General features: G+C 35.5%; 1 protein-coding gene across 3 annotated transcripts; it reads right to left on the bottom strand.

The window, feature by feature from the left end:
* Positions 1-18,885: 18,885 nt before the first annotated feature.
* Positions 18,886-22,049, bottom strand: LOC113304803. 3 transcript variants are annotated; one of them, XM_026553944.1, is made up of 2 exons: positions 21,009-22,049; positions 18,886-20,783 (listed from the first exon to the last, which is right to left on the bottom strand). In XM_026553944.1, exons 1-2 carry the CDS (start codon positions 21,544-21,546, stop codon positions 20,776-20,778), a joined length of 546 nt encoding a protein of 181 aa, XP_026409729.1. In that variant the 5' UTR covers positions 21,547-22,049; the 3' UTR covers positions 18,886-20,775. The 3 variants fall into 3 exon arrangements, with proteins under 3 accessions (XP_026409729.1, XP_026409727.1, XP_026409728.1); XM_026553942.1 differs by having other exon boundaries at positions 21,708-22,047; XM_026553943.1 differs by having other exon boundaries at positions 20,917-22,046.
* Between the last annotated feature and the right edge of the window lie 2,039 nt (positions 22,050-24,088).

Below are 24,088 nucleotides of genomic sequence, written 5' to 3'. Positions count from 1 at the left end.
AAGTCACAAATGAATCATTCTTGACCAAATTAGCAAAAATATAAAACTAAAATTTATATAAATTGTAGAGTTATTAATTTATATATATTCGAAGGGACCTATAGAGAGCTAAAAAAAAGTTATTATTTTATAAATTTAGCGAATTATTAATTTAGCACGTTGATCCCGACTCGAAACCGGAAAAATTTATTAATTTATCGTGATTATTAATTTATCGCGGATTAAATTATAGAGGTTTTTGCTGTACATCCCAAGTTACATGACCTTATTCATCCAAGCTATTAATGTTGACATCTGGGATTAAATGCTGGAATGAGATCGACCAAACCAGACATGCTCGGCATAAGCACAATCGATAAATAGATAAAGCTCTAATAGAAAAAATGTGGAAATTTCTGAGGAACCCGAGTTCGAGTTCTTTCTCTTTTAAAAACCCATCGTTAAGAATGTATATACGTGTAGCCCAAAAAGATTAGATCAACCGTTAAGAATTGTACTTTAAAATTAAATTCATATTTTCACATTTTGAGATGACTAATCTAACCTTTATCTAAAAAAACAAATTTAAAAAAATCCATTAATATTCTGTTGATTGGTCTTGCTTTTTTTGTGGGTTTGTTACGCATTAGTTCAATTTGTTACTGATTTTTCATGTCCATTCTGGTCAATCTCCTCTCTTCTTTTTCTCCTCAGCGTGAACACAATAATCCATGTGCTTCCACCCTTTTTTACCTGGCTAAATTGGGGCATATGCCACTTAATTGGGGCTTATAACTACATGACAAAATAGGATCATTGGGAGATAATTCATAGAAACTCCTTCCAATATTTATATTAATGCCCAATATACCCTTATTAAATTAGTGTTAATTCGGATTATTAAATAATGTTTAATCAAGTTAATCCTGAAATTAACTTTCATTAATCAATAATCAAAACTTGTAAAAAAAATTAATTTTTACTCGATCCAGAATCGGTTTATGTTAGTGCATTTGTAAACCGAATCTGGGTTGAGTTTTATGCTTAGGAAGATGTAAACCCAGAATCGGAGATCAATACCCACATAAACCGATTCCAAAAATCGGGCTTTTGTAATGCACATGTAAACCGATTATGCCTTACTTTCAGAAACAAAATATTTATTACATAGTTTAGGAAATTAGCCCACTACATATAATTAATATAAGAATTCAAGAATTTGACACATCAAATGCTCATCAATGAACCTCCGAGCACGTCGGTACAACGTCGTATATTCTTTGTGGTGAATGACCTTTCTTTCCCCATTATGAATTCTCCATAGCCCGTTGAAACGTTCCAGCTGAAATTCAATGAATTCTTATATGTTAGTATGTGAACTAGTGTAGTTGACATGGGTATAAAAATGATAGCATTACTCACTTTTTTCCTAAGAGGAGCTCGTGGATGATAGTGGTAAACCATATTTCTAACAGTTACGCACTCTCGCATTGTGCCTTTTATGTAGTTGAATCGAAAAGCCAAGTCTCTCCATTTTCGTTAAAATAACTCTTTAACTCTCTTCCAAAACATTGAATAGATTTCATTCGGACGTTCGAGGAACGTATTAGCAAAGGATTTTACCAGACACAAATCTTCAAACGGTTCTCATTCCATTTTCTAGGCTAAGTGTGTGATGTGAGAGTGGCTCAAAGAGGTTGTCCTTATATAGATGAAGTCTCAACGGCTATTTTTTTTTTGAATTCTTCGAACAATCGGATTTTATATATTACCAAATAGACCGATTTTGTCCTTACAAAATCATGTAAATTTGCCTCTAACAAATCGTGCTTTTGTAAAGCACATGTAAACCGATTCTCAAAGTTACATAACTTTTCTTCATAAAAAAAAATTACATATTTATACATGTAAACCGATTCTAAAAGTTACAGAAATTTTCTTCATAACAATCGGATTACATATTTACACATGAAACCCGATTCTAAAGCTGAACATTTAATAAACTGTCAGAATCGGATTACATATAGTTATATGTAAACTAAACTAGAAACCAGATTAAGTCGTTCATAGACTAGGAATGTAATAAAATATAATTCGACAATAAGTTTAAGACAAGACATAAGTTTTGAATCCATAATTATCCATACTTAAAAACATAAACATGAATACAACCATTCATTCATGAACATCCCCACCACGACCACGTCCACCGCGTCCTCGTTTACTAGGTTGGGCGCTGCTCGATGCACCTTCAGACATATTTTTGGTAAGGGATCTCTTTCTCTTCTTCTTTGGCTCATCCTCCTCCTCCGCCTCATCAGAATCATCCCCATCCTGCTCCCCAAACTTTACATCAGCTTCTACATCTTCGAGACCGTTCAATTTTCCCTTCCCTGATTTCTAGCTTTCCCCGGGTTATCAAGTGTCTGACTCGTCTTCTCTGTTCCAATTTCAAATAACAAACATTCAATATAGAATGCTAAAACCATTAAAAAAATCGTAATTGAGTAACAATATGCACCAAGTATTCGAGAGCCGTATCTTTGTCCTTTATAATGAGCCTCTCATCTACTCGTATCACTCGAGTATGCGAAACATTGAGGTACCACGGCATGTAATGCGGAATTTCCTCGTCATCTGTTCGAGATGGACCAACCAAAGGATATTTGTGAAACGCTCTGTTATCCCAATAATCACATGATGGGAAAGGCAGGTGAACAATGACAATATCACTGTCATAAGATTTGGTTTTTGTCTCATTGAAGTTGAAATCCTTGTGCGCCTTTGGGATTTTTTGTATGTAACCGCATTGTCTTGCGACTCTCGACGGGTTGTACATTATATATCCTCTTGGGTGAAACAAAGGACCATGATAACCTTGCTCTGGGCACCCAACCTTCTTTCCGTTTCCTTTAGCCAAAGCCTCCTTGTAAGGATCAAAGATAACATCCTTCGTCGTCAAGTTGTCTAACTGGCGTCTCAAATTCAGATAATCCATTCTTTGTTTCTTAGGCTTACTTCTGTAGGTGTACTTATTTCCATAGTGCTCCCCATCCCAATCCTTGTTCTCAAAAGACATTTTAGAAAATATTGGGAAGTGCAAATATATTCACGCCTGCGAAAAAGCCATATTCCCTCCAAATTGGTTCCTTTGAGCCCTAGAAGGCTTTCTCAACTGCGTCAAAGAGTGTGCAAGGATGGCAGTGCCCCAAGAGTAGTCTTGTATCTTGCAAAATGGTTGCAACATCTGGATAAAGTTGGCGCTCACACGGGCACCGGTAACGTCGGGAAGATAACAGCTCCAAGGATATAAAGGGCATACGCATTGGTCGTGGCGATGATACGTTGCGGCGTCACCTATTTTCCCTCAGTATGAAGCTTCTTTGTTCCCATAAAATTGCTCCTACGCCTCAAGAGATAGAATATCCTCTGCTTTTCCTTGCCTAATAGCATATCCTTCTTGGTCTTCTCCTCATCCCATTAGAACACTTCCTTGGTCCACACATAAATCTTGTCACACTCAAGCTCTTTCACGTAATCTTTGTGCTTCACGGCTTTACCTTCTATGCTTCTCCCGGTAATGAACTTCGCATCATTTGGAGTTATCGTCATTTCTCCAAACGGAAGATGTAAAGTATCCGTTTCCCCGTAGTATCTCTAGGAAAAGGAGGAACAAAGAGGTCTGTCGTAACCAAGGTGGCCCAAATTATTGACCGCAGAAAGCAAACCCGTAGAATTGACTAGATCGACCACTTCCTGAACTTCTCCCATGCTTGATTCATCAGCTATAAGTGGCCATTGCCTCATCTTAATCACTGACATTCCAGGCTTCATAAGACGAACGACATGCTTGTGATCCTATAAAACCAAACAATCAAAACACTACACGGATAATAATGTTTACATTACATGGCACAAGGTTTAGGTACTTACTATGGTATTGTAGACGACGCCGGCCCAACTGCCTTTGTGACCCCATAATATATTTCCTCCGTCAGCTGGTATCCCTAAAGGTGGATCATTAGGGCCGCGAGCAAACATCTTCAGCTCGTCGGGCATGTGGTCACCTTTCTTCTTCTTTGGAACTTCTTTCTTCTTACCTTTTCCTTTAGGGTCTCCTTCTTGTTCTTGAACGACTTCTTTTATCTTTTTATCACCTTCCTTGTCACCTTCTTCTTCATCAGTTTCACTCTCATCGGTTTCACTCTCATCACTTTCTTCTTCACCACCTTCCTTGTCACGTTCTTCTTCATCACTTTCACTCTCATCACTTTCTTCTTCAACACCTTTCTTTCCACGACTATCTTCATCACTTTCACTCTCATCACTTTCTTCTTCACCCCATTCCTTGCCACGTTCTTCTTCATCACTTTCACTCTCATCACTTTCTTCTTCACCACCTTCCTTGCCACCACCACTTTGTTCCTCATTAACTCCCTCATCACTTTGTTCTTCTTTGTTACCACCTTCTTGTTCAGTAGGTGTTTTGGGATCAGATTCTTCATGTGTTGGTTGCTCCGTTTGTGGTGGTGGGCCATTGATGATGATCCCTTTGGCTTTACTCCCCGTGCCTCTTGGGTTTCGGTGGGAAGCATTCAAATTTTTACCGTATTTTCGACGAGGTCCCAAAGGCTTAGGAGTAGCATGGTCATATTTCTTCTTATATTTCTTTTCGGCTTGATTTTTTTTGCCTGTAGAATACGTATTTAAGCAACAAAAAACAATGGAATAGAAAGCATTTTTAAAGTCAGAGTATATAATCGGTTTACTCGATATACATATGAAATCCGACTCCAAACATATAAAATTAACAATCGGATTTTTGCAAGTGCTAATGTGAACCGATTCACGAAATCGGTTTACTCGATATACACATAAAGTCCGTTTCTGAACTAAACTATCGGTCTTTTGTTAAGACATATGTAATCCGATTCCAACAAAATAAGATCCAGGAAGATTGGATACAATAATCGGGCTATTTATACACTAACGTTCCCCGATTCCTTTTCACGTGCAGAACAATTGGACTATAAGTTTTTGAACATAATCCGTTTCTAATAAGAATTGGGTTACTTCGTGACTAACGTAATCCGATTCTGTGAACACTGAAATTTTTTGATTTCAAAATTCTCGATTTCTAACCTAAAGCATGTTACTAAAACTTAGTTTAGAGGATTGGGTTGATAGAAAAGTACCTGATTCGACCCATTTCTTCCTCCTGTGCGATACGAGAGGTTTCAGATTGTTCTTGCACTTCCTTTGTTCTATTTCGAATCGCGTCAACAAGTCCGGAATTGTCGTCACTAGAATGATTCCTATTAGTAGCATACTTAGTTCTTGGATTCGTCATTTTATGGAAGAAAGAAACGATTAATCGTTTTTGAATCGTCGATCATCGACGATTTTTGGTTTCAAAAAAATGGAAAAAGAGGGAGTGGAGGAGATGAATCGGTTTTTATGTTAGAAATAAAAATTGATTTTTGTTAGTTAGGTTTATTAAGGGTTGATGGGGATAATTTAGTAATATTAATATTTTTTGAGGGTAATTTTGCTAGTTTACATAAATATTAGACATCCCTTATCATTGTGAATTGGGTAGATGAAATACTTTATAGGCCCCAATTAAATGGTATAGACCTCAATTTAGCCACGCTTTTTTAATGTGGGTCAGATTTTAGTCACGGTATACGTAGTTTTTGGTTTATCATCCTTGCATATCTATATTTTTTATTAGTAAATTTGAAGCACTCTTTGTCGTCCATATTCAATTGATTGATGATGTTATTTTGATCAACTGGATTTCAATTCTTATATTTTTTAAAAACTTTCTTCTAGGATTTTCCTGATTATATACCGGTGATAGTCGTATATAAGTTGAGACCAAAATCGTGATCATTTTTATTTTAATTTTGAATTTAGATTATCCCAATATCTTATGTGAAAACTTGAATATTCTCAATTATTGATGATAAATAGAGTTATTTTTATTACTATTTTGTGAAAAATGTAATTATCTTAATTTTCATTCCGTGATGATTGGAGTTATTTGAGGGGTGATAATTGGAATTTTTCATATACGTGTGGTATTTGAAATTTTTTTTGTGAAAACCGTAATTATCTCAATTTTCATTCGGTGATAATTGGAATTATTTGAAGGGTGATTATTGGAGTTTTTCATATATGTGTGATATTTGAATTTTTTTGACAGAGAATAATTTAGGAGATGTTTTTTAGAGAGTGAAGTGAGATTAATTATATTACGGGAGTATAAATAGGGGTTAGTTAAGGGAACTTGTTAGGATTAACAGAAAAAAATGCAATCATGGCTAAAATAAGGGATGTAGATTTTTTAGGGATTATATAATTTACCTCATTAATTGTAGGTGTTTTAAAAAGTCAATATATTCTTAATTTAATTAATTCACATTAGATAAGGTTATTTGTGTAATTAAATTTTGTTATAACTAATTATGGGTTTTTAATATATGTAATCTTATCGGTGGGTTTGTGATAAAGAAAAAGATCAAATTGGGCCACAGATATTTTTGAAAATATAGCACATTCACCATAGGCTTGCATGTAGTCGGCTTTCCTTATTAATTAATAGGGTGTTAGTGTATTTTGTAGGGGTGTACAACGGACGGACAGTTGCGGATTAGGGGTCATCCGCAACCAAACCGTCAAAGTTGCGGATTTGGAAAATTGAACCGTAACCGGCCCAATCACTCGCGGATTTAACATCCGTGGATCAACGGATGATATAGACCGGATGCGGATTAACCACGGGTGATATGCTCAGAAGAATTAGGTTTATCTCCTCCTCGTTTCCCTGACACAATCAATACCTAAACGTTGGTGTCCCTAGTTCGACCCTTGATTTCTTCGAAGAAGGTGGTGATAATCTCAATGATGCATCACTGTTATTAAACTGACCCTTAACCAAATGTAGACGAGAACATGAGGGACCATCATTGGTTGCCGAATTTATTGCGGAAAAGGATGATTGGCTTGCAAGCATGAGTGCTTCTCCCACTTTCTTCTGTTCCTCCAACAACTTTTGCAGCTATCGTGCATTCTCTTTAGCTCGTTGCTGCAACTCCCTTTGAAACTGCTCAAATGGACGCAAGACAGATGAAAAGTTTCATCATTACACATACATCTTTAAGTTAAAAATAAAATAAAATTGAAAACACTACGGATAATGGAGGCAAGCATATGATAGGGAGTAATACGCCTCAAGTTGCTCGTGAAGGCTTTTTTGAAGCTCCCACTGCACTCCAAGTGCTTCTGATTCAGGTGTGGACCTTTAAACAGAGAGTATTGACATTAATTACACCTTGTGAACATATACAGATTATGGAGAGTAAGATGGCTCCTAGAGCAGAAGCTTTAGAGTTGTCAGTTTGATATACGACTTTACCTCTTCAGAGAAACACAATAATAACTTCATGATAGTGTGTGTGAGAGGGGTGCGAATGCGGGTAAATCCGCGGATTATAAAGTCCAATAGTAACTAAACCGTGTAAACATGCGGATTTGAGAATCCCATCTGTGTCCGACCCGTAGCTCTTGCGGATTGGGTTTTATCCGCAATTTTGCGGACGGATACGGATGAAATCCGTGGTTCCGATTTTTTAGCACAATCCTAGTATTTTGTTATAAGGACAGCTGTTATAAGGACATCCCATCTCTTATGCAATTCAATTAATAATATAACTATTTTACGCCGCTACAAAATCTGTCACCCATGTTCTTTTTTTCTTTTTTTTTTGAAAAAGAAAGGATTCTTTTTATTCATTAACATAGGATTGTTCTAGGGAAAGCTATCCCAACAGCATCATTCATTACAATTACATTGAGTGATTCCGGGTATGCATTATCCCACACCCGGGTATGAGTTGTTGTTGTTCCTGTGTGAAATTGAGTGTCTGTTGCCAGGTTCGCCAGTCCATGCGCCGCTTGGTTCGCCTCTCGATATACATGCGTTATAGAGTGGTTTTTGATCTGTTGGAGATGGAATTGTATTTCCTGTATCATTGCACTAATGACCCATGGGTTGTCTTATTTCTTTTTAGTTAGCATTGAGAACAGCGCCTTCGAGTCCGTCTCAAAGATGATGTTTTTCCACCTTTCTGATGTCGCCATTCTTGCTACAAGCAAAAAGGCCCAATCCTTAGCGGCAAGAGCCGTGGTTATCCCAATAGGAGCTTCCAATTGTATTTCTACAAATCCAGCTTGCTCCTGCTCGTTCTGGTTGTCTAGCTGTATTGTTTTTGCTGGCTCCATCCGTGTTGATTTTCACCCATTCTGCTAGTGGAGGACTCCATTTGACCCAAATTGTTCGTGTATTGTTTTCTTCCGTGGAACCGTTCCGTTGTTGCCGTTCTCCCCCCATATTTGGCAGTATCTTTTTACGGAATGCCCAAATGTATTCTTGGCTCAACAGGATAGCTATTTGGCTTGTTTGGTGAGGTGTTTGTATTTGCTTCTCATAAACCTGTTCATTCCTAGATAGCCAAATACTCCATAGTGCATAGCATCATATTGAGAACATCTCTGCATTTTGCGAAAACTGCAGGAATTCCTTGAAGGTCGTTGGAGGCACAACAGATGTTGTTGATGTGTTAGCCGCCCTCTGAGCCTGGTTATTTCCGCCGGAACTGGATGACCTGTAATCCCCTTGACAAGTGTAAGCCTTTCTTTTACTCATTTTATAATTCCTAATCCAAGAGAAAAAAATAACTCAAACTTTGTGAAATTTGCAAAAAAATAAAAAAAATTCCTTTTTTTTTCCAAGTAAGTGTGTTGTGAGACACAAAACACGGAGGAAGAAGGAGAGAGAAATTTACATTAACCAATGTATAGACAAACATTAGAGCTTCTATTTATAGGGCTAGACACAAGGGCATCCCAGTAATAAAAGAGATTTACCCTAGATATTATTAACATAATTACACGTTTATAACACTCCCCCTGATGGCGTTGTGTCTAAGATAATTACAAACATACCAGAAAAACTCAAAAGAGAAAAACCTGAAATTGCATAAGCATGTGAAGACTTGAAACAATGTTGGACACGCAAATGTTGCCTCGTTAAAACCTTGACAGGGAAAAACCCAGTGGGACAAAACCTTAACGAAGGAAAAATAGTACAACGCGATAAGTCCAGTAAATGCACCTTTGATGATGGTGTTCCCCCTAATTAGTACTTCACTTAAATCTTGGTTTGCAAATCTTGAGTCATGACTTCCCAATTTGACGAACGAAGTTCTTGAATGCAGAAGATTCTTGTTCTTTCGTGAAGAAAATTGCTACTTGATGAAGTGTTATTTTGTGCTAGTATTCTAATAGTAGTTTTCTAGAGTCTTCATGCTTGCATAAATACATTGATGACTTGTGTCTTTGGTTGCTAGATTCTCGAAGATTATTTGCATAAATAGCTGATGTAGTTTCTTCAACGAAGTGCCAAGATATAGATACATTCGTGTATATGAACAAAACTGTATTTACTAACACACTGTATGGGGTTCATAAGGAAATCCAAATTTCTAGGAGATGGTAATGTTGATTTGGTCTAATAAATGACCTAGTTAATAGTGGGAATCCACCGAATAAAAAAAATTTATACAATATCCCATGGATGACCACCATGTTGAAATAAATTGCCTCACTAAAACCTTGACCGTAAAACCCAATGGGAAAAAAATTTGGACAAAGAAAATAGAGCACAAATATCAACATTTTGAAAGAAATAAATGTCAACAAGATGTTGCCTCGTTAAAACCTAGTTAGGAAAATCACATGGGACAAAACCTGAAACGAAGAGAAAAAGAGTACAACTTTTGACGATTTACGGATACTAACTCAACTATATGAGTATTACAAAAAATAAGCATCAAAATAATAACTCTAATCTACATCAAAGACGAGTTTATGCTAACACAATTCTAACTGCATATTTAAGAAACAAAAGAAAATAGAATTATTGCTGCAAAAGCATGGATTTTTGTGTTTTTAAGGACTCCTCAAGAGACTTACAAAATTAATCCGGATTTTTGGTTTGGAACCAAATTTCTAAAAAGCACATAAAGGATTGTTAAAACCTAACACAATCAAGTCAGGTGGCTGTCTGAATATATTTTGAATCCTACAAGGTTTACAAATTTCAATATGTTCCCAATCACAATTATTGTGCAAATGCAATATGAGTCCTTTAAGGAATACCACGCTAAATGCACCATACATGGAGAACAAAACATTATCTAATCAATCCTAGGGTTTGAATAAAAAAATAAAACCCTCCAATCGTTTTCACAACAAATATATTTCTCGTTTGACGCATTAATGACTACACGAACCTATAATTAATAGGCTTGGAAATTTAAAGGTGTTAGTCTTGAATCCAAAATTGGGTCAACCAATCGAGATTAATCCAACCTAATTTGGATTGTATTCCAACCAATCACATATGTCGATATTTCTCTGCAGAGGGGTTAACAACCACCATCTTTATTGGTTGAGTAGCTAATAGTAATGAGTTTTCGACAATAATTGGCTTACTAAGAGACCACACGATTCTCAAATTTATGCATATCTTGAAAAATTAATCAATTACTGATACCAGCACCCGCGGGCATTATAATCTCATCATTATCAAGTGAGAAGCTAATAAATTTGAGAACGTGAATCATAATTTGGTAGACTCAATTGGAGCACTACCTATAGCCTCTTATAGAATGCTATTTATCTGCTAGATGTGACTGGATTTCTTCTTAGAAGGCAAAAAGCTTATATAAAAGTGAAATACAAAATTTCATGCCAATCATATAATGACAGCCTTAATTGATTTGATCGTCATGAGAGAGAAATTGATATAGCTTTTAAGTTAATGAACACTAACATCTAATGGCATATAGTCTCCCTTTAATTATGACGGAAATATACTTGTCTCATATACGAAAACAATCGTAAAGTATTATCCAATTAATTCGAGACATATACTTATATGAAATATGTCTTTCGACATAAAAACAATGTAGTTGTAATAGACATATGTTACAATCAACTATGAATTACTTTTGGAATCAAAATCAATTGGTTATAAAACATTGAACATATGCAAACAAATTAATCTCCAATAAATGTATGACCTAATAGGGATTATAAAATAAATTATTCATCTAAGATTGAAATCATGGACACAAAAGAAATTAATTTCAAGATCAATATAGTCACTACAAAGGCTAATGATTTAGGCTAACAAGCTGGGTGCGCATCCTTTGATCTTTAGTGTCCGAGTCCAAGTGCAAGTTGAACAATTTCAAATTTTGGAGAATAATTACTAGGAGGAAAGCCAAAATTGCTCAATATCCCTCGGGAATGCAGCAATTCCTCGTTTTATTTGTATATGCAATTTTCTTAAATCCTAATAACGAAATCTCACTCTAGGATCGATAGAGAAATTGTTTCTTCTTAAGAAGGATAAAGAAAACATTTTCGTTATTGAATTTAGAAAATCAATCGGTTCCAGTAAGAAATAGAAACCAACAGTATTGGTAGAAACAACCAAACTATATCGGTATCTCATATAAGCGGTAGAGAAAACCAACACCAGTTCATTTGTCTGATTCATGAAAATCGTGTCAACGAAGAAAGAAAGAAACATCGTCATGTTACTCATTGCATAGGGATAAACCACTTTGTGGTTAAACAGATGGTTTCTTGTAAAGGAATAGAAACCAGATGAAAATACAATTACACGATCTTCATCTAATGGACAAAGATACCAAACTTGATTGGCCTGAGGTTTTTCAACCATGCATATGATTAACTACCGTAAAGACAATTAAATTGCGATAACACCAGATTTTGATTATTACAGATTCATTAAAAGAATAGAAACTATAAACCATCTTTTGATGGATTTGTTTTTCTTTCTCTATGAAAAAAAATAGAGAAAAAAGAAAACACCAATTTTTAGTGATTGTAATTTCATTAGGGGAATAAAAACTATAAATCAGGGTTTGTTTTTTCTTTCTCTATGAAAAAAAAAATAAGAGAAGAAAAGAAATCAACTTATTCAACAAAATTCTATAAACATAGAGCATGTCTTTTTAAAAGAGGCCAACTGATTTTAATCGCACAAAAAGAAAAAGGAAAACAATATGATTATCGGTAACCATACGGTCCTGGTCGGGGTTACCAAAATATGCAAAATCCATTAAATCCCTTACAGAGGAAAAAAAAAGATACCATTCGCCATTAATTAATATTAATCAAGTAATCAGGCATAAGAAACAAAGAGGAAAAAATAATAAACAAATAAATCTCACTGAACATGATTTGTTGCCATCAGGGATAATAGTGCTTCTGATCCGCAAACATGAATCTATAGGTTCATGTGTCTTTGATGGAAACGAACAGATGGAACTTTGTAACCACAAGTCAACTCCATCCATGAATAGCTTTGATTTGAATCTCACGGACCAAACGGCTACGAGTGGTGATCTACAAGAGGACAAATAAAGCTAGTTATGAAATAATATGATTAGATCTTTGTTATTTAATAAAAGCTTATGTAATAAATTAACGGAAATGCTATTCCAAGCATTCTTAACCACATTAATCACCACTCAACTGCTACGTGTTTCACATGTAGTGGTCCAATTTATTTATCCAGGACCCATCCTTAGAAAAAGGTGTACACCATTTGAGAAATGTAGGGTTCAGATGTTGTGAGCTGTGAGTAAAGTGGTGTTTTGTGCTGTGAATAGCACCACCGATAAATTAATTTGAAAACAAAGATTAAGATATGTCTCTAATGTCTCCATATTGTTTTCGCCCGTGTGATGGAATGTGACCAGAGAAAGAAGAAGAATTTGTTCGCTTAGTCGGTAGAGCTAACGTTGTTGATAACGTGTTGTGAAACCAGAAAATAGAGAAGAAAACACAAAACACAGAGAAAGAAGGATAGAGAAAGTTCCATTAACCAATGTATAGACAAACATTATAGCCTCTATTTATAGGAATAGACATAGGGACATCCCAATAATAAACGAGATTTACCCTAAATTTTAGTAACATAATTACACATTTATAACAAAGTGAACCAGTAATTCATTCTTTTTCTACACCATCGAGAGAAAATTGGAGAATTGTTAATCCTAAACCAAACCTAGAGTTGTTGGCTCATTTCTTTTTCTACACCATCGAGAAAATTGGAGAATTGCTAACCCTAAACCAAACCTAGAGTTGTTGGATCATTTGTTTGTCAATATTGAGTGCACTTTAAGGTACATGAAAGCTTTACCAGAAAGGTAAAATTCATACTTTACAACCTAAAAGAACAAGATATTTTGTTAACAGTAATTGCATTTTGATGGATTTTCTTTGGCTCTGTTGAACATGGTGAATCCAATGGAGATGAATACATCCAAAAGTCATTTTTCCAATCGAAGAAACATGGTGAACGAAGAACAACAAGCTGCAGAAATATAAACAACTGTGTTCGTCGTACACATGATGAACAAAACATGACAATTGAGGAGAAAAAATTATAAAAAAATGAGAGACAAAGGAATTGGTACAGAGCAAGGCAACAAAATGTCCTGGGATAGGCATATGAAGAGACTGTTATTAGTTGACATGCAATGCACATGCACTCTACTTGTGGTATATTGTCAGTTAGCAAAAGACTCTGAATCCTGAATCTCCTCGACATTAGAATGTGGTATGTTGTCTCCAAATTGGCACATCACAATTACCAATTTCCATCCTGATGATTTAGGACTCGACAACCATATAATTGTTATATTCCATATTAAGCGAAACAAACCAACCTGGATCCGTATGAACAAAGACGAATTTCGTTGGTAAATGCATTCCTTTTGGTGTTGATGATCGAAGTTAAGGCAGAACATTTAATAATGTTTATTGTATTTGATCATACAATTGAAACAAAGATAATGCTTATTGCATTAATCATAGAATAATACGTATTTTACTTAAATGATGGAATAGCTTCATGACAAAACACACCAGAATGATTTCTTGCTAAGTCAAGGTAAACTAGACATTTAAATTAACAAACTATTACAACCTCTTACTACTCTGCTACTAATTTACAATTTTCAGTGAAAGAGTAAAAAATTTCACGACAGTCAAACGATGTAAACTACACCTAAAATTCTATTTTGATCGATCGGTTTCTGCTAAAAAAGGCAAAAAAAAAAAAAAAAAAAAAAACTAAAACCTCGATGAGAGAGAGACGCGAGAGTAACAGAAAAAAAAATTAATTACAAAGATGGTATAGTAATTGTGAGGTCTTGGCTACTTCTACTTCTATGAAACTTTGTTTTCTGATTTCTCTTTTTCCTATGTGATTTAGGCTCTCCATGGCTGGGAACACGTAGTATTGTTTTGGGGTTTCAAGATTTTTATGGGTGGGTTTAATATCTTGTGACCCATATTGTTGTCTTGAATATGTTTTCAAAAAATTCTTTGACACAATATGGTGGTGGGGATAGAATTCCAAGAATTGTTTGAGCATCGTGGGATTCACTGAACGGAGAAGCTCATATAATGAAATATGGTCTGCTGCTGTGGATTTTATCAGGAATATCTGGGTACTAAGGAACAACACAAATACTTTGGTTAATGTTGTGTTTCATGATTTTCGGACTTTTGCAGTTGAGGTATGCTCCTTCCTCCTTGATAGTCTCAAAAAGCTAGGTTTCTCTCCAGATTGGTGCAGTATGATCAACCAGTGCATTTCTATTGTCTCCACTTCCATTTTTCTCAATGGTGTTCCAGGTAAAGTTTACTATCCCCAAAGAGGATTAAGGTAAGGAGACCCCTTGTCTCTATACCTCTTCATAATGTGCATGGAAGCCTTGTCTAGAAGTTTAATACAAGCTGAACATGGTAAGCTCATCCATGGGTTTAAAGCCAATAAACATTGCCCCTCAATCTCCCATTTGTTTTTTTGCTGATGATTGCCTTATTTTCATAAAGGCAAGAACTAAAAGATGCCAGAAACTTAGCTAGTATCATTGATCAATTTAGAAAATTTTCTGGGCAAGCTGTTAACTTTGAGAAATCAGCTCTAGCCTTTAGCAAAAAAGTCCCTAGTAATGTCAAGAGCCAACATTCTTAGAATTAGAAGAATGTCTTTAAATGAAAAATATCTAGGTGTTCCTCTTCTTTTACAAAAAAGAAAATTTGATTCTTTCAAACATTTGATTAACATTTCTAAGGTTAGACTTGCTCACTGGAACCCAACCTATCTAGCACCACCAGGAAGAACTGTAATGAACTAGTATGTTCTAGGAAGTCTAGCTAGCCATCACTTGGATGTTTTTCCTATGCCAAAGGAGCTTACTGATAAGTTAGATAGTATTCAAATGAGATTTTAGTGGGGTAAAAAAGATGGTGAGAAAGGTTGTTTCCCTAAGGGATGGACTGACATAGCTCTTCCAAAAGAACTAGGAGGTCTGAATATCAGGAAAACTGATATTTTAAATCGTTCTCTTCTAGCTAAATTAGCTTGGAGAATGGTGGAGAATACAGATGATAAATGGGCTTGTCTTCTTAGGGGCAAATACTTTAGGAATTCTAATCCTTTGTGTGATAGTGTGTCTAAGCAGGGTTCTTGGATTTGGAAGGGAATATGTACAGGCCTGGACATAATCAAAAAAATTATGTTTGGGAAATTGGTAATGGTAAGTCTGTACATATTTGGAAAGACAATTGGATTCCAAATATGCACGGTCCTCCCTCAACACAATTTTACTCTTCTAATATGGTGCATGTTAGTCAGTTAATTGATCAGGATTTGAAGTGCTGGAAGTTGGAAACTCTCAATGCTTTATTTGATAGAAATACTTTGTCTGAAATTCTAAAGATTAGAATTCCTTTCAATGGAGAAGATAAGCTTAGATGGGAACCAAGTAGTAATGGAAGTTTTACAGTTAAATCTGCTTACAAAGTGATCTTAAATGACAGACTCTTACTCAAACCCAGTAAAAATAATATGAATATTAACTGGTGCTCCTTTTGGAAACATAAACTGCCACCTAAAATACAACATTTTATGTGGAAATTTATGCATAAGTGTCTGCCAACTAAGTACAAACTTGCTAGAATCACTAAGTATCAATGCAATTGCCCTATGTGTAATCAGAATGTTGAAACTACTCAACATCTGTTTGTCTCCTGTACTGTTGCTAGAGATATCTGGAACAAAATTGATACTAATCTTTATAATCTTCTCTTAACTACTGACTTGCATCAATGGGTGTGCCAGTTTTTTCCAACAGGTAACACCTCTGCAGTTCTGGATTTTACAAAGTATGAAACTGTGGCTGTTTGTATGTGGTCTATTTGGAAGACAAGATGTGCTATAAATTTTGATGCTGTCAATCCCAATATTGATTCTGTAGCTAATGCTATTATTATGCAGATGAATGACTGGAGGAATTTGATTCCAATACATTCCAATGATAATCAAGTGCCTAGACAGAGACAACATCATTGGTCTCCACCAAAAAATGATATGATTAAAATAAACTTTGATGCATCTTTTGTTGATAGCAATAGCTACTCTGGACGGGCATTGATAGCGAGAAATTTTACAGGTAACTGCAATGGACTGCGAAGAGGTGCAGATAGTGCAATAGATCCTGAGCAGGCTGAGGCGCAAGCTTTGTTGAATGCAGTTCTATTAGCTAAGAAGAAAGGATGGAAAAAGTTGCACTTAGAAGGAGACTGCCTGAACGTGATCAATGCAGTGAATGGTTCTCATTCAGCAGTGAAATGGACAACACAAAACTTAACAAATGATGCAGTAGACATTCTTAATTCTTTTTCAGTTTGGTTATGCACATATGTGCACAGGGATGCAAATCATTTAGCTGACAGTATAGCTAAATTTGCAACATCCTAATCTGTTTGCTTTCAGTATTTCTTAGATGTTCCGGAATGTCTTTTATTGTAACTTATAAAGTGGGTACTAGGGACATTTCTGATCCTAGCTTGTATACGCTCCTACATGTTTAACAAAGTGTGGATGCGAAATATGTTACGTATACTTCCATCATTTGTAGTCTTGACCCTACATATGTAGATATGTTGGATGATTTGATGGTAATTGATAACCAAAAACATGCTAAGATATCTTGATAAAAAATGGTCCATCTGACACAAAGAATGGATTTGCATTTGAGCTTGAGAAATGTATATGCTTCGCGAGCTCTTTTTTCTCTCTAGATGGTCTATACGACCGCCACCACTCTCTACATAAAGGCTAATTCATCTAGGCTTATAGGGAATTGATTACTTTTCGTATTACTAATGGCTGCTCGCCTCTTGGTTGCACCTTATGTGTAGAATTTTTGTTTACTTGTTAGTATAGTTTTACATGCTAGAGAGGATGCACAAATACAGTTACCACTGTTGGCGTAGGAGTGTTACCTTTGTACAAAAAACAAACATGGTTTACTTGTATATTGGCAATCCTAGTGAGTTGATCACTTTCCACATTATTGGTTGCTTTGCTCTACGGCTTCTCGGTTAGTCTTCTGTGCATGAATGAAAGTATCGGAGTAGTAAGAGATTCCCAACTCTTGGTTTATGTGAATCAAGACTAACTTGATTATGAAATATTTTCTACGCGTTGAAGATATCATAAAAAATAACTCACCTAAAATTATTTATTTATTTAGGTGTATCATAATAAGTGAAATATTGCAGACTATATATCGGAGAATAACACGAAAGACGATGAAAACACCACCAACATCATCATTTTTATTGACATCATATTTTCTGTTTAGTATATGATTTAAATATTTTTTTGTATTTTTTACTTTCTTTGCTGCTCAGTTCTACTTGTTTTCTTTGGTCATCTGTTTTTTAATATATTAAAAATTAAATTTAACAAAAGAAAATATATGTATTTAATTACGAAGAACTTTTAATTCTTTTATTTTTTTGTGTTACTGGAAAATACATGTTTTTTACCCTTTTTATTTTAATCCAAATAAACCGGCCCTTAATCGTATTTCTCTGCATCTATATAAATAGTATAATGGAAAACAAAAATTACTAACCATAATATTAACAATAAACGGTGAAAATTAATGTTACATAGCCAGTAGACGAAACACGTTTTTTAAGAGTATAAATGCTCAATGGAAAAAAACTTTCCAAAGTGGCTATTATAAAACGGAAAATGGGTCATTTGTTCAAATATTTTTAAATCTTGGTTCAAATGGACGAGTAAAAATGGGTAGGATGAAACTGTTTACATCCTGGTTATTTTTATATTTTTGTCCATTAAACAGTATCAAAATCTAAATGTCCTTTTCACCCAGAAATTGTTGATTTTTGTCTTTTTAACCAATTTTGTGAATATAAAACTAGTCATTCAATAGTTCATACGTCATAATTGTTTTCATTTATTTTATTTATTGTTTACCGATAGAAAAAAGTAAAACTTAGACTAGGCGTTTCTTTCTCTGCCATTTAGTGAAGAATTCTACTCGATCTAGGAGAAAACGTTGTAGAATGTTTCTAGAGATATACTGATAAGTGAGTATGTAGTGTACCTCGTACAAACTTGATGAAGAATTATGTTGTGATGCCAAAACTCTGGTTCTCACTTGGGATGTTGCGTTTGGAAACACGGTGCATTTAAACTTTGCTTACACAGTTAAAAACTGGAATATTGTTTTTTGTTAATTGTTTTTACTACCTCTGGTAGTATCTTGTCAATTCTATTTCTCTTAATAAAAACTTCTTTTCCTATCAAAAAAAAAGTATGTAGTGTACCTGGATGTACAACTACAGGGTTTGGATCATCATTTGAGTATGTAAGTAACCTCTTGATTCATAGTGAACCAAGCCTAATTGTTAAACTAATATATTATATTCATAAATCTTCTCATGAGAGTTTCATTACAGGATATGAGAGTATATAAATCAGACACACACACACCATCTCCCTCTCTCAATATCCAACGATTATAAACTATCCACGTGGGCTAATCTAAACCACTCATTACACCCTACTAGATACTACTAAATACCCAGATTCATACGATACGGGCACCCCTGTGCACATGACATTCCACTCCCCTTGAAACCATCCTTGTCCTCAAGGATGAAGGTGAAAATAGAACAACTGGAGTGGCTGCAGGACAACACGAAGCTCCACAATCAAGGTACCAGGCTTGCTAAATTCATCCTTCTAAGGAGTCACAAAATCTTGTAAGAGCATACGATGGATAGTAACCATTGTATTGGTAAACCTGACGAAGATATCAATCGCCTTTGTTTTGCTTCTTAGCAGCAGCATCTTTTCTTTCTTAGCACCTGGAATCTTCAGTTGGTTGCAGTGAACAGTCCCCATGTACAAGTGATCAACTTCATCTTCCGTTTTCTCTTGAGACACAACCATCTTCGGTATCATATCTGTACAGGCCTGACCATAAATGCCACAAGTATACCACTGAGTTTTCCATCACAGTTTGGTGTCAGTTGCTTGAGCTTGTAGTAGTTCTTTTTCTTGTGATCAACCAACTGCTCTAGAATTTTAAATTTAAAACTAGCCAACACCGCAGATGTCCACAATAAAACTGTACTGGACAGGCCACTGACTTAGACACGGCCAGAGTGTGCATCCAAATGGGTAAGAGTTGGACTGTCTGCTTCCTCCCACATAACTCAAGATTAAGATAGCTACTTGTTGGTGAACATACCAAAAATAACAGTCGAGCATGACAAAATACCAACAAAAACTTCCCAGATGCTTGTACTACCAGAGTTGATAAAATCGGTAAAAGAAGCACAGACCTGAATGCAGCACTACCATTTGGTGCAAAATGGATAGCGAAGGATATGTTGATATCTACCATAGGAAAATGCTTCATTCTTCTCAGCACGAACCCACAAAATTCTAATTGAAGACACTCTGGTCTTTGCACAAGATAAAAATCATGGAACTCTAGAAAGGCACCAGTTATATTGGAGACGTTAAGCAAATACGTAGATACTTGGAAAAAACAAGCATTACCATATGGAGACATCCAACTGGGTACATAATATTCAGAAGTAACATCAAAAGAAAAGTACTGATTGGTGAACAGCTTGCCTCTATCAAATTTCCAGTGAGCAAACTTGATGAGGATAAGTGCAAAGCCATTGGTAGCTTCAAACTGATTAAGCCATTCCAACAGAGCACAAATGAGCTTGGCAACAAAATGTGCAGTAATCTGAGTACAAACCCCAGCTTCACAGAACATACTCCACCACCCAGTTAAAAACAACTTGAATTTCCATCTCAAATACTCTACCCATAACAGCATCTTCAGACTTTGAGTTTCTTTTGCTTGAGATATGGGACTCTGTAATCTACGGCAGTAAAAATTTGAAACTCGAATCACTTGGGTTGAGAACAAAATGGCTTGCATATCAGATGTGTTACAAAGTAGCTCAAAACCAACATCCACTGACCAAAAATGAAGAATCCAAATCCCAGTCAGCAACCCACTTCCTAACTGCAAGATGAAAGAACCACACAATTCTACCTACTACTGTGATGTAGTTGATCAAATAATTCTCTTGCAGTACCAGCTGCACTATTACCTGTCACTTGAAGTATCAACCTCGACCAGAGACGCTTACCTTGCTGCAACATGTAGTCAGACTCAAGCAACTCACATTTGAGCTGTAATAAATAAAATTCTGCTCCCTCCATACTAAGCGCTTGAGCATGCCATTTATGTGTCCTGTTAAAGCTCACCACCCTGGACAAAAAGGAAAACAAAAATATATTCCCTCTGAGAATTCAGCAACCAATTTCCAGTCACCGCCAAATTCATTAACATAGACAAGTCTAAGACCGAACGAATTCAGAAAACAGAATGCATAATCACTCACAGAATAAGTAGACTCCTGAATAAGCTCAATTCCTTTTCCACGATCGAATAATGCACGAGTATGATCAAAAGAAATATAAAAACAGTCCTTACCGAGCAACTTGCTGTTGAATAACATCTTAGAGCTTGCAAGTTGTTTTGCGAGAGGATAATGAAGATGCACTGGGCAGAAACTATGACATAAGATAGTTGAAACGAACTGACATTGGCGAAGCTTGTGCAAAAGAAAGTTTATTTCTCCCCACATCTCAACCATTTGAAATATTAACTGACAATCCATCTCAAAAGTAACTACTCTAGCCAACAATATTAATAAAAATCTCCCTCTCTCAGTCATTTGAACAAACATCTTCTTCGCATCCAGAATTGCACAATCAGTAACACAAAAACGGGGAAACAAATTTATAAACTGTGAATCTGAGTCAAGCTCCAGGCTAAGAAGCAATTGAAGAAGTAATTTCTTATAACATACAGTATCCATTAGAATCATTTTAACAAATAGCTGCCAGGTGACACTAGAAATACTACCATCAGCCAACATACTAGCAATTTTATCTCTAAACCGTGAATCTGACCAGTACCCATTCTTAGAATTCAGCTCATATACAGGATTTCTATCAATTTCATCCATTAAATTTGAGCAACCATATAGTGCAAAAGAACATGAAGTAATTGAATCGAAGCCAAATTCATAAACACCGGTTAAATAACAAAACCTCTTAATGAGTTTGAAATATTTTCCTGGATCAAATATGATGCGAGAAGAATCGAGAATAATGGAGAAACACTCACCAAAATCTGTCTGATTCGTCCTTCCAAAATTATTCACTTCAGCTTTATCAAATTCTTCTTCAACAACACCATTAGTAATTGTTTCTTCAGGTGGAGAGACCGTGAATTCACTAATTGAAATAACAGGCTCTTCAATGTTTGATGTTGATTTTCAAAACCCATTTAAACCCTTATCTAAATCGGTTTTAGATCCAGAAATCGAATCTGAAGTTAAAGTTGAATCTATAGTAGCATCAGGAAGAGAATTTGGAGTAGTATCTTCACTGAATTCAGGTACCAATTTGTAGCGCCCCCAAAGCTAGTAGCTGACTAATCCAAGTGATTAATTAAATAAGAGGCACTAAAATCAAAATCAATTACTTAAACATTCAATTAAGAAATATGCTACAAAACTTAACCCAAAACTAACCCGCTCTGAAACATGTATATACAAAAAGTCCTCTCAAATGATACATATACAATAGTCATTTGGTTTACAGATACAATATACAATATAATAAACATAGTAGAAGTTATCCAACTAACAAAATCAACCCTTGAAGCCTTCGCTGTGCAAATCTGATCTGTCTCTGAAACTGAAAGTGGGAATGGGTGAGCACATCATCCCTAAAAGGGGTGCCCCGCCGGAATTAACATTTAACTTTCATGTAATCATTGAAAATGATTTGAAAACAATTCATGTTTTTCCTAAACGTTAAAGAGAAATCAATTTCACATAGGTAAACAATCATGTATATGGAACTAACTCCTTCCAAATAATATATAATAATGGTGACTTGTCCCGCACCTAGATAGCTATATGGTGACTCGTCCCGCACCTAGTAATTGCATAAAATCTCGAATTCATGTAGTTATAAATGAAGGAGAAGTAGCATATATACCACAGACGGAAATTCTCATTTCCCAATCAACTCATAAAGACAAACAAGCATTACCATTCCTTTCCAAGCAATGGAAATATTAAAAGAAATAACAGAACTTTCGTAAATCAAAGTTAAACAATGCATGGAAAGCACAAGCAGACAATGTATGAATTTATTAAACATAAACTTTGGTAAAGGAAAACAACAATAATCACAATAGAGTTAAATATAAATTCTCACTCCTTTTGATGACAAGCCACGCCTGTCGCGAGATCCACGATCCACTGGTTCATCCTTTGAATCGATCGTTATTAATAGACTAACTGTTAATCGTACAAGCACTCTAAGAATCTAGTCAAAATGGCTCATACAAGAATCATACAAGTCTATCTAATGGTTCTAAGTTCATTTATAACTTTCCACATTTTCATTTTCTATCTTTATCACAACCAAGATTTACTAACTCAATTAGGTTGGTTCTATAGTCCATTAGCTAAGTCTTATGAGTATTTACAACTTTGTAGAAGGGAATGAAAGCTAAATTAGACCATAAAGGTCCAATAGATCAAAATAGAAAACTAACTATAAGCCCAAGCCCAACAAACCATCTCCATAAACTAAGGCCTGGTCAAACTATTCAGTTGACGGTCTACAATGGTCAAACTAACGGTCACAGGGTTCAACTAACAGTCCACGTCAAGTCAAAGTCCAGGGTCAACGAAGAGTCTCGGTCAAACGGTCAACTCGGGTCAAGACAGGTAAACTCAGTGAGCTAATCACCGATTCGACTCAGTCAAATAACTGAGTCAGGTAAAAAAAAGAATCGAGTCAGACTGAATAAGCTCAGTCAGACAGGCAAGTATTCTTCTCACACAGCTGCAACTCTATCTTTATAACTCTTAACTCAAAATCAACTTCAATCTATATATAACATCAGTTCAACTTCAATCAATTTCATTACATGAAATCATTCATATTTATTTATAACTATAAATTAATTCACAAAGGTAGTCTTAAACGAGCCTCCATTGAGACCATCAATAACCCTACATTACCATTGGAAAAACTCTAAGTACCCATCCATACTTCACTTCAGACACACAACCACCATCACATACACCCAAACCAACTTCAACCCATTTGTTCTTTTCTCATTTCCAATTCAAGTCCAATATCCGCAACTATTACACAATACACTTCAGTTAATCACCATCACCTGCAACATCTCATCATAAGAATACCAGTACCTATATCCCCTGCAACTTCAACAACATCTCAGTTAAACATAATCAAATAAAACATCACCATTTCCATTCTAATAACTCATTCATAATCAAATCTCAGAACCAACACCACTGCATCAGTCATTCACTTCAAGTGTAACAGTTCATAATCCCCTAATTCATACATTCTCAAATTACTACCACCTATAATTCCAACCCAAGCACAACCATGTACCAAAACTACATTTCATGTATAACAATCCATTCAATTTCATCACCATCTCCCAAGTTTTGT

This window comes from Papaver somniferum, chromosome 8 (assembly GCF_003573695.1).
Source record: "Papaver somniferum cultivar HN1 chromosome 8, ASM357369v1, whole genome shotgun sequence".
Lineage (NCBI taxonomy): Eukaryota > Viridiplantae > Streptophyta > Magnoliopsida > Ranunculales > Papaveraceae > Papaver > Papaver somniferum.
This window is presented reverse-complemented; position numbering and strand designations above follow the sequence as displayed.